We start from the raw sequence: 12,280 nt of genomic DNA, 5'->3' as shown, positions 1-12,280 counted from the left end.
TCTCAAGGGGGCCATATTAGCCTCATGGGAAAGCTCAGGATGGTGACACTTCAGTCGCTGCTCACCTGGATGGATCAAGCTCCGGTGGGCTAGAGGGGTAAGGCCTATGACCAGACTGCGGCCAACAAGGTGGAGGGATCTCCGACAACTTGCTGGACACAGCGAGGGAGACATTAGACTTTTGACGCCTGGGGGACCCGCTTTACCGCCTTCGAAACTCTCCTGAAGAGACAACGCACCGAGCCGGTGCCCTCCGCGCACCCTGGGAGAAAAAGGGGATTTTCAGAAATAAAAATAAAAGCCGGGTTATTTTTTCGTCTCTCTCTCTCGATGGCTGTTCAGAATGAAGAGTGTAATTTGCTTGGCTGCCCCGGCGCATCATCTTATCACCGAGGGCTGCAACGTGTCTCCGAGTGGGGAGGATTATGCAAATAAAAAATCAGCTTTCGAGAAAGTGGGCTAATCCAATATTACCGAGCAGGCCTGCGATTGAGCGGAAAAGGGAAGCCGAATGAGGAGGGAGGGAGGAAGGGAACTCGCTAGGAGCAAAAATCCCCGCTGTGCTGAAGGTTGAACCGGGCTGAAGGTTAGGTCCAGGCCTGCGGTGGGGGGTTGGAGAGAGCTGTCAGCTGCCCGCCCTGCGAGGGTGATGGGATTAGGGATGGACCGGGGCTGTCTTCGCCAGCTGTGCCCATCGCTTTGGGCAGCGTAATAGGGCTGCTTTGTGGAAGCCCCGTGGGCCCAGCCTTTCTGCCCACCGGGACAGGGCACGGGACTAGAGCCGGGAGGGAAGTGGCGGGGTCGATTCCTCCCGCTGGGTGGGGGACACCAGGGGCCAGTCCCACCAGGTGCACCCGTAGCCTCCCCAACGGCCTTGGACCAGGCTTGCAATAACCACTTGCAAAACCCGTGTGCCTGTGTGGCCTTGCAGCGCTCAGGAAGAGCTGTCTCCCACCGCTGCATTGCCTGTTCCTTCTTAGCTCTTTCAGCTCGGGAACAAAGGCTTGTCCTATTTCAAAAGCACGGCTATAACGTTGCCATCAAAGAACGTTTGCTGCGCTTTGTAATCTGCGCAAGGTTTATATAAGGCTTTTTTGAAACCTCTCCATACCCTCTAACAGTGTCCGGTAGATCAAGGAAACTGGCTTTACACACGCGCGCGCACAGAAAAGTCACTGAATACATGTCAAAAACACAGGGCAAATCCCCTTTTTGTTCCAAAGTGATTTATAAATAAAGGACAGCATCAAGGGAGTGAACCCGTTCTTAGAGGGCTTGGATCAACAAGGAGGTAACAAGGAAAAACAGCCTAGGGGGAGAGCACCTCTTTCATCAGATGCCACTAGTCCAATTAGCGACTCGTCCAGCTCACCAAGGGACTGCCGAAGAGCTGAGTTTTCAAGCCCAGGGAAACTTTTTTGTTGAGCAGCATCCTCCGATGAAACTGCTCCCCTCTCCCCCATTGTGCTTTTCATATTCATATTCAGTAATGGAATAAGCCAAGTGCTACTTGCAGGAGCTGGATGGATTGTAAAGATTACGCCATGGCCACAAAGTTTCTCTTAAAAGTGGGTTAGAGGATGAATTGCTTCCTCTCCCAGCCCCTGTCTTGCATTGCAATGAGCTCCTTCTGTTCACTCTTAGCTGTTTGATATTAAATAGGGGGAAATAAATCCATTTCTCAACTGTGATGCACTCTGTCTCTGCTGGGGTGGGTCTTGTGGCTTTGGACATGAACCCAAATGCACAGAGGTGTAACCGGTTTTGCACCCTGATAGCAGCAGCTGCTACCTCCAATCTTTCAGCCCCTCTAAGTAGGTGCCTGGAGCTGGTACCCCACTCCCCCAAGTCCTAATTATGCTACTGCAGGTGGGCACATGCTGTGAACGTTATAGATAGGCACCAGCTCTGATTTGACTCACAAGTGTGCACTAGTGAAATCAGCTTCATGAGCATTCAGGGATATTTTCCCTAGGTGACTTGTGTTGCTACTTGTAAGTCAGGATCATTTGGGGGTAAAAAACAGGAAGCAAAACCAAGGTCCTTTGGGAAAAATCTTGGGCATTTTTACAATTAGGCCTGAATGGAAACGCAAGGTTTGCTCTGAGGAAGGGTGTCCTTCTCACGCTGACAAAAGGACTAGGTGTGCACGTGTGTGCATGGGTTTGGGTGTGCGCAATGCAGCAGGATGCTCTTTGCAGAAGCTGCTTTTCAGCTTTCCCAAAGCCTCACAGGAGAAAACATTTCGAGGATTTTCTTCCGTGGGTGGTAAGAAGTCTATGACTCTTAATCGAGGCTGAAGCATGCTAACCGGTTGGCCAAATTAATTTTGACTACAGAGTTCCCCTCGGAAATCCCAGAGATCACGTTCTCTCCCTTCCTCTGTTTACAAGAAACAGTTTGCAGTACCGCGTGTAGACAGCCTCCTTGGCTTTGCCCCTATTGTACCTCCTACAGGACTTGTCCATTAGGGTAAGCGTTGGCAGTCAGCAAAGAAAGGAGGCACTGACGGTCCCCAAGGCATGGTCCAGCTGCCGTGACCGAAGGGGGCGAGCGGGACAGTTTGGGGACACTCCGGTGCCCGGTTACTGCGGCAGTTTGCAAAGTGGTACTCATCTCTCAAGGTCAAGGCTGAACCAAGAGCAGGTGAATAGGGCCTTCATTCAGAAAGGAGAAGGGTCCAGCGTCCTGGCCAAAGCCCTCCTTAAATCTGCTGATGAAGAGGTCTAATCCAGGGAGGTGCCAAGTGCCTGCAGCTCCCACCAAGGAACGAGGCGCCCAGATGAAACACCCTTCCCTTCCTAAGGGCCCAGTCCTGTGCGGCAAACCCTCCAGCTGTGCCACTGGACTCACTGTCACGAATAGTGTTTGCAGGGCTCGGGTCTCAAACAGCAGCGGGGCCATTACACCGCATCTCAGAGGGGAGGAGGTGGTCACTGCCTGCTGCTTGCGAAGTGCTTCTGGGGGACGAGGCGTTCTTGCGAGATGATGTCAAGGTTGACAAGGCCCGTGATGCTACGTTATGGGGTTTTCAAGCTGGAGCCCGCGCTCACAGATCTGTTTGCAAAGTCCATGTAATTTTCTAAATGCAGCGAGAACATGGGGATGTACTAACAATAGAGCCGAGCTCAGAAGAGGTCATTATGGCATGGTACCAAGGACAGGGAGACCACAGCTGGGCTAGCCGGGAACCGTATTAAAGAGAAGATAATGACGAATCGGAAGAGGTGCACAAGATGGTAATTGGGATGATAAAGAGTCTCAGGGGTTGGCGTTATGGGAAGACAGGGTAATTAAGTTTGTATTCATTAAAGGGAGGAGATTAAGAGGGGACATGATGCAGCTGGAAAAAATTCGGGGACAATGGAGACAGTGGACAGTAGAGATCCACCGCGAGAAAGGATACGAGGATTAGAAACCAGAGGGACTCGGCGGTCCTACACCAGGAGCTGGGGGCACTATCCTGCCACGCACCGGGTAATTACAGCAGGGAACAGATGTTTCCCGACAGCCATGCACAAGGGACAAGCGTGAGGAGGATGTGGCGCACCTCCCTTCCTTCGTAGAACGGCCCCATGACCAGTGTTTGAATCCAGAAGGAGGGAAGTGCCAAGCAGAGCAAGAGGCTCTCAGAGCAATGGTGCCGTTGTTCCTAACCCTAAAATAATACAACCCCATGATGCACGGTGCTGCTGGGTGGCCCTCTGGAAGCAAACCAGACAGAGGAGCTCGGCTCCTATGAGCAAACCTGTGATGGCCAACTGGGGGGATGCCAGCCAGGAGTTGGGGCAGCCCAGATCAGAAGACCCAGCTTAGCGCTCCTCTGCAACCCTGCAGCGATGAGCTGGAGGATGCGACTGCAGAAAGAAAGCAATGGGTGCACTCTTATGCACCCCCCAATAACAAATCAGGGGGCCGAGCCCAGCCCCTGACCACAACAAAGCCCACAAGGCTAAGCCAACATCTGCCTCAGTAACAGAAGAGCCTAACCCTAACCCCAGCCCGGCAAAGCAGCAGGTGCAAGCGGGACCCAAGGGGCAGCAGTGCAGCCACAAAGGCCGCGGCACTCAGGCAAACCCTGCCAGCGCATGAATGAGCAGGACCTGTCACTTGAGAGAGCCCCTGGAACAAACCTGCCTGCCCCGTTCCTATAACCAGTCATACAATCCTAGACACGCCTGAACACATTTCAGATTCAAGTTTCCAAAAGGCCTGAAGATGCAGTGATCTGATGGGGAGAAAAAGTACGTTGCCGGTCTCCCTTTCATGCTCTGTGTTGCTAAGATTCCCTGTCTTACAGAAGAATAATTTTGCAGGAGCCGTCGCTGCCCCCACGGGGGACCAGCTGGGTCCTGGGTCCATGGGAGGAGCTGGGACATGCTACCTGGGGAGCTTGGCACATGGTGGTGCAAGCAGTTGGACTCGACAAGTTCTCCGATCAGATTTGAGACAGTGCAGGGAGCTAAGGGGCTTCATTTGGGAAAGGGCTGATGTGTTTTCCAGCCCGGGCATTAGCAATGGCTGTAGAAGTCTGGGCAGGCTGGGATCAGCAGCCACGATCTGAGTGGGGTTTTGTGACACCGCGTTGCAAATGCTCGAGCTGGACAGATCTACAGCAAAGCCTGGAAAACAGTCTGGGAAGAGGGGGCTTCCAGCATGGCCAGACTACAGCACCAAGCTCACCACTGCCCCACTGGTGCAAGGAGACCACACAGCAGGTGTAAGGCCCAGACCTGAAGAAACACCCTCAGGTCAGGGGGTTCCTCCTCCAGCTCTGAGCCACCTCCACGGCAGCCCTGGACCCGCGGGGCTTCCTGGGGAAAGAAAAGAGTATGGGGCATGGCCAAGGTGAGCTGCTGTCAGGTTTTGAGGGCTAGCCCACAGCCCATTTGGGTCACCCCAGCGGGGGCCAAGGATGCAATAGCTGGTGAGCTAGCTTGCATGGGGCTGCCTGCTGGAAACTGGTCCCAACAATTTCAGGCCTCATTTGGCTGCAGGCTCAGGCCGGTCGCACGTGCATGCACACACGCTCTTTGCTTCCGAGGCTCAGCTGGTCTCTGTTCCCGTGACCGCCGGCACTCACCTCCTTCCCCGGAGCCCGGCAGCTCCTCTGGGTTCCTCCTCCAGGCTTCTGGGCCTGGCTTCTCCCCCGGCTCTCGCCTCTGAACCATTCGTGGTCCGGTTCGTGCGCTTGGTCCCACTCTTTGCTTGGCCTCCTGGCTTCAGACTGCAGTCCCGATGGGCTGGACTGCCCACGTCCTGGTCTCTTTACACCACGCTCCAGCAACTCTGTGCTCCCCGCAGGGAGGACTCTGCGCCACGGGGAGCAGAAGCGGAGCAACCTGCAGCCAGGATGGCCCTGGTGTTAAAGCAGTAGGCTGGGACGTGGTAGAGCGGGGTCATTTCTGCCCCAGGCTCCCTACTGAGGATAGGATTGCTCATAGCAGCTGAACTCCTGGAGTGACCTCACTGATTACTGGGAGTCCAAACCTGGGTTTCAAAGCATCACTGGGCTGCTGGCAGGAAGTGACCTGAAATGCCCTAGCATGGAGTACTTCTCCCTGTGCAAGGCACGCTCTGTCGGCACAACAGTAGCACAGGGGCCTCAAATCCTCGCTGCACCCTACTTCCCAACACAAGGAAGTGCCAGAAGTGGGCACGGCAGAGCGCATTTCCCAGCAATTCACCTTCCTAGGCGCACGGCATGTGATGGACTTTATGCCAACAGCAAATGTTCATGCAGTCCCTCTGCTTGACACTCAAGCCCGAGCTCTAGCGACTACATTATCCTTTCCCTTTAAACCGAGCTCAGCCGACCAGCCCCGTGCAATCGCTGCGGTGCTGCATCTCCACAGTGCTTTTCCTTTTCCGCTGCCTCATAACTTGTCCTATAAATTACGCCACGACAGCAACAGCTTCCGCGACCGGATCAAGAACGTTTCGTCTCCATGCCATTGGTCTGAATCCAGCCCGGGAGGCTAGCGATGAAAAAGTCATTAGGCTCTGCTGGCTATTTGAAGCTTGGATGTAATGGTTTGGTGGCCTCATTTTAGTTGCTCGCGGAGAAGAGCAGCTGCATTAAGTCATTTATCATGCAGAGCAGGTTAGACAATGAAACAAGATGAGCCAGGATGCAGGTACAGCCCCACTACAGCAAAGGGCGTATTGACTGAGATAGCTGGTTCTTCCACGATGACAAGACGTGGGATGTGTAGGCAACAGAGGATGGGATCTAGGAGCCTTAGGACAAAGGTGATCATGAAGAAGACCCAGGAAAAGGTGATTCAAGATGCTGAAGGAGACTTGGAAGATGCACTTGACCAAAGTACAAAGAGCAAGAGCCACTGATGTCAACGCCGGGGCAAGAGGAAGGCAGAGAAGATCATCCTGCCCACCTTGATGGCACTTCATCAAGGAGAAGGGTTATGGAGACCCTTGAATGCCCCACAGATGGGGCAGATTGCAATATGTCCCTCTGCTGCAATTTTGACGAGGTCCGCCGAGTCCTCCTAAGCACCATCTCCCAAATGCACGGCCCGGCCCTGTTGTGGCAGCACCACGCTCGAGGCCGAGGGGTGAAGGGACCATCAAAGCCTTCCCAGATGGTCCGTGTGTGTCAGGCTCAAAGCGCACTAGCACAGCAGGCCTGGGAGACTGCATGTTGCCCCCTGTTCGGCGAATAAACCAAGGACAGGGCTTTCCAGAGCCATCTATCCCTGACACCAAAGTCACTAATTAGTAGCCTGATTCTCACAACACGCACGTGCTCTCCAAACACATGACCCAAAACCCCTTGAGGTCCGTGGAAAGGCTCCCATTCACACTGCTGATGACCAGCTCGGTCCCTAACAGGCCTGGACACGAGGCAGAGGGCTGGGCACATTACAACAGGCGAGGAGCAAAATCCCCGAACTACAATTTTGCTTCAGAGTGAGCTTTTCCTTGCGTCTTCCTTCTCCGTTTCCTTTGGCAGAGCGCACGTTCCCCACGAATCTTTCCCCGATGAGTAAAAAACCGTGCTCTCGTCACTTAAACACAGAGGAGCTTAAGTCAGACGGTGACGGCTGGAAATCACACTTGCCGGGCTAAATTTAGCTACCTGAGATGGGCTGGCGCTGACAGGAATTTGAAGACAATAATCTTGGTGTCCTCGTGCCTAACAGCAAAGTAAGCCGCGGCTCCAGCATTTCGGAGCTTCCTGCGACACAGTCAGATCTTGGTCACTCATTCATTTCAGCCTCCTCCTGCATCCTGAGGACAGAGGATTACATGGTGTTAGGCAGCGCGGAGCCAGGAGGAGCAGGGGCTGGTGCCAAAGGGAAGCGTTTTGCGGTAACAAAATAAAGGACGCGAGTCTTGGAGATGGGGATGGTCTCATACAACGCAGGGGCTGCAAGGGGGAAAGTCACTGTGGCTACACGCATCTTCAGCACAGCATCAGGGGTCTGAACACGGGGCAAATGCATCCATCTAGGTCTTTTCGATGAGCCTCGGTCGTGTTAAGGGTTCATTACTGGTTGAGACCCTTTATATCAGCTTCTGGCCTTAGGACACTGAAGAAGTACAGCATCTTGCACAGCAGGCCCCTGATCTTGGGCATGTCTCTAAATGCGACTCTGCAGTAATCAGGTCAAACTGGGGTAGGTCCCTGATGCATCGCTCGGCGGAGGATGCAGCGCTCCTGGCAGAGTGGTGTCAGTGCCAGGGGTGGCTGAAAACTGCAGAGCAGGAGACCTCTCTATTACGGGGAGCTTGGCAGGGCTGTCAAACCCAAGTCTCCAAGTCCCTCGCATGTGCCGGAGGGGGGGAAATGAGAACTGCCACCTACTCTTGGCTTCTTTCACTGGAGCTGTGCCTGGTCTCCAGCCCTAGTTCTCCCCTCCAGCTGCTGGCTTGTGAGTAACTCTTTCCCACTGTATTTCCCAAGTACCTGGACCTATTTCCCCTGGACAGCACCCCCAGCCCCCTCCACCCTCCCATTATTTCCTATATGTCTGCTTTTGCTGTATGAAGTATATATTAGCTTTCAAGCCAACAGAACAAAAAAAAAAAAGGTAAATCCTCACTGGTGGCTTTAATGAAGCACAAACACACACCTGGGACCTGAGAGCTGCAATGGGGGATGCTACGGACCAAAGGATGCATCACGGTATCGAGATCTCTGCCTTCCAGACGCACGCTGCCTACGGTGACCTCAGGGCAGCAGCCACCAAAGCGTTCAGGACAATTTGAGAGACACAAAGACAGTGCCGTGATTAGGCAAAGCTAAATTCCCATGATCCTCCACAAAAGTTTTAATAGGTTTCTGTGATATACGCAGACCCTTTGGCCTTCTCTGCTGGCCAGGTCAGCTGGAGCTGAATGAGATCACAGACAATTTGTTAATGAGAGAGAGACTTCTTTCTGAGACACTGATCTTGCTCTTTGACATCCACAGGCACACACGTAGCTCACACCAGGTAAGCAAGCATAAAGAATCACATACATCCCACATGGACGTGATCATACGGATCAGACCCACACGCTCGGGCGTCCCACGCACCCACACACGCTGTTCTCACACCGGCACTGACACAACAAAGAGATAGGCAAACATGCCCGCATATACCCACATGACCACGCATGCATCTCTCACACTCACAGACCTCGCGCTTGTGTGCGTGCATGCAGGTCTCGTACACTTGCGCATGGACGAGTGACACCCACATACACATCTTATGCACAGACCTACATGCACACATGCAGAGCGGTGTCAAGTGTGCATGGATCATGAACACATGCACATCCCTCCATCCCTCTCATGGTGGACTTCTCACCGTCTCTCGTGCATGCTGGCTGCACTCCCCGGGGGTGAGAAAAATCTGCAAACAAGCCTCAAATGGAAAAAAGAGAACGGGTCCCCCGGTTGTAAAACAACAAATGCAATCCACTGTCTCCAATGCAAATTCTCTGCACCCTCCCAGCCTTGAATGCGAGCCTGAGCCAGCAACCCTAACCTTACGTCCTCTGCAATTTTTGGACCAATTTCTCCCAAAGCCAAAGGCAGCAACCCTGGGCGCTTTGGAGACGGCAGTTGGGGCTGGGAGGGACTCACGTTAGGGTTAATCTTTTGGGGGTGAAAAGTCTGTGGGCCAAAATCAAGCTTGGTGGAGCCCTACTGAAGCACCCCAGGGATGAAGGTAACCTGATGCATTCCCTGCATGGTGGGTTTGCGTTTGGGCTGCTAGGTGGGTTAGTATGCCAGCTGTATACCCCCAAACAGCAGGTCAGACAGGTAGCATCAGGACAGACCTCTGCTCCAGCATACCAGCCCACCGGCCCACGGCCACACACCACTGTAAGACAGCCTGCAGATGCATTAGTTTTCCTCATAGTGGGGAGGGCCCCAGGCCACGACGGGGCTGCACTGAGAAGCCCCTACGACCAGGGGTGCTGCGATGAAGTATGTAGGTGGCTCAGCATGGGCTGAAGCAGCAGGGTGGCAGCAAGCCAGGCCTGGGGGTCACCAGTGGCTCTGGGTGAGAGACGCAGGACTGGAATAGCAGCACAGGCTGCATGCCAGGACTGCGGGGCATCGACACAGCCGGCGAGAAAGCAGCCGGAGCTGCTCCATTTGACCCAGCACTATGACCCCCTCCCTTTGGCGAGCACCAGATTTGCTGGCTAATTAGGCGAGCACTGCTTGACGAAGCTTCACCGTGCAGCCTGGGCTCCGACACCCGGTTCCCCGAGCACGCACCACAACCGCCCGCCCCCGGGGAGCGTTTTCCATCCGTTCCTGGGGAAGGACAGCTGAGTCGCCAAATCTGATTTCCGTTCTAACGCCCGCGCAGCGAGATGGACGGAGCCATCAAGAACAGGAGGGAACAGCTTCGGCTGGGTGCTCGCCTGCCAGGGAGCTACAGCCACCAGCTCAGTTTCAGTCCCAGGATGCAGAGGACTCTGACCCGGCTGGCCCTGTCCCCAGCGGTGCACCGGGACCCGCTGATGCGGCAGGGTAGCTAGGTGGAAAGCTCTCCCCAACCCCGGGCTCACAGCAGGCTCTCTCCACCCTGTACTTTGGCCCACCTAAGTGATCCAGACCACCCCGTTGCCAGAGATAATTTCACAGTTTCATAATTTCATAGTTTCCTAGTTAATGATGCTAATAATGCAAAAATTACCATTTTCAGGTCTCCTTTCTGTCTGGGCCCTGGGTGGCCACCTGGTTCGCCCATGCCTGTGTCTGGCCCTGGACCCAGGAGGCAAAGTGCAGACCCTTCTCCCTTGCCCCAGGCTTGTTCATGTGAGCTGCCAGCTGCCCAGCACTTGGCCTAAAGGTGGCTTTGAAGCCAGACCTCCTGACTCACTAGCAGGCAGGGCATTTTTCCACCCCAGGGAACTGAGAAAGCGGCTGGTTCATGACTCTCACGGTGGACTTGGGACGGAGCAGAACCAGCTGGGAACTCCCAGATCCAATGGCTGGCCCATGCCAGATCCCAGCATGGCAGCTACGCTGAGTTACAAAACACCAGATGCAAACCCCCTGCGCCCTGAGAACAGACAGAGCAGATCCGTGGTTTGCATGGAAGCCGTCTCCCTGCACCGGGGCTCCCACTTCCCTCCCTTTGCCCCATTCCCCAGCCCCAAATCCAAGCTACCAAGTGCCAGAATCCACCAAGAGAGCCTCACAAAGCTACTGGAGCGGGCGTCAGAGCATCCCAAGGGACCGTCTCGAAAACGCCTTCCCTCCCACTCATTATTTCTTTCCTTCCCGCAGGTCTCTCTGTCACTGCAAGGGCAGTGGATCGGATGCAGCAGCTCCGGCTGCAGAATCGATATTTCCATCACTGAGAAATCTGCCTGCCGTTTCCTCTGACATCCCTCTGCTGCACGGCTCCAACCTTACATCGGGCTGGGAAGAGCAGCCTGTCTGCTCCTGTCCCTCTCCCCGGAGGGTGCGGTAGAGGAGTTAGCCGAGAGCCACTTACCCGGTACCAGACGATTTCCCGCATCCTGCCGTCCGTCTTGAAGTTACATTTCAAAGTCACGGCATCCCCCACCACCACGGGCGGGAGCGGCTCAATGCTGACGGTCAGGTAACCTGGGAGAGACAGAGGAAAGGAAGAAGACATAAGTCAATGGGAAGACCTGGGGGCAAGCTAGAAACCCCCTCCCGGACGGAAGCAGCAAGGGGGTTTCCAAATGCATACCACGGTGCTCTCCTAGCTGCTTTGCCTCCCCCTTTGACGTACACAGTAAAACAGCTATATGCTTCAGCTGGCCTCCCTGAGGCCTGATCCCTCCTCTGCTGCCCTCAAGCATGTTGTTGCCACCACATCCAAAATCCACCCTTCATCCATGCATTCAGTATTGCCAGCCCCAGACTTTCCAAAAGTAGCCATACACATCCCAGCCACCCCCAGACAGGGCTCAGGACTCCTGAAATCAGGAGACTGGCTTTAAAATGATGATTTTTGAAAACAGCATACATGCAGGGTTATGGTTGTTTGGCACCTGGGGTCTAGTCTTTTTCCCCGCCAACAGGGCAGCTCATATGCCAGCACGTGGCTTCAAGGAAAATGCCAAGTACCACAAGATCCACCATAAAAATTGCAAGAGCTGGTAGCTGCCACGGGCCGGGCAGGCTGCAGCGCAACTCAGCGTTGAGGGTGCACGTGCTCGTCGGTGTCCAGCTCACTGCCTGTTAGCTCACTGACGGATGTTTGGCTCAGACTGAGTTGTACTGCTAAAACCCAAGGTTCCTTGCCTTCGCCCTGGGTACGTCAGCAAGGGCAGTGGTTGCCTCACTGAGAATCAGGCCTACTGTATATTACTTTTGATCTCTGCCCCAACAGCACTGATATCAGCAGGTCCGCCCCAGATTTCCCCCCAGCACCAGAAGAATAAGGGTGCAGGGAAGGCCATTGCCTCCAGCCTTTCCAGCAGGGAGCCCTGTGCTCCAGGCAGCCGAGAAACATGGGATGAGAAACACGTCTCACCGCAGGGTCCAGAGCTTCATTCATGTGACCTGCACTCTGCCCTTGAGACTCACTGGTGATAAGGAGACTCTGCAGTGTCTGGGCATGGGGTGCCCACAACGTGGAGGTTTTCGTGAAGAAGAAAGGGAGCTTATATACCCATTGCATCCCTGCCGTGTCAACTCCCCTTCCCATCCCCATAACACGCAAGCCCAGGTGCTCCTCCATGTTGAGTCCATAATACACGGATGCGCAGATAACTAGGCAAATCCCAGCATGGACCAGCCTGGCACCCAAAATGCTCCCAGGCTGCAGGGGCA

General features: G+C 54.4%; 1 protein-coding gene across 1 annotated transcript in view; it reads right to left on the bottom strand.

Moving 5' to 3' along the window:
• The window catches only part of IGSF21 (immunoglobin superfamily member 21), a 172,409-nt gene extending 161,295 nt beyond the window's left edge, over positions 1-11,114 (bottom strand). The window contains exon 1 of the mRNA XM_019541724.1: positions 10,971-11,114. Within this exon, the coding sequence (XP_019397269.1) occupies positions 10,971-11,114 (144 nt within the window). The remainder of the gene's footprint in view (positions 1-10,970) is intronic.
• Positions 11,115-12,280: the final 1,166 nt, after the last annotated feature.

The sequence above is a fragment of the Crocodylus porosus genome, unplaced genomic scaffold, assembly GCF_001723895.1.
Source record: "Crocodylus porosus isolate Cpor-Errol unplaced genomic scaffold, CroPor_comp1, whole genome shotgun sequence".
Classification (NCBI taxonomy): Eukaryota; Metazoa; Chordata; order Crocodylia; family Crocodylidae; genus Crocodylus; species Crocodylus porosus.
The sequence above is the reverse complement of the archived record's forward strand: the minus strand, read 5'-3'. Positions and strand labels throughout refer to the sequence as shown.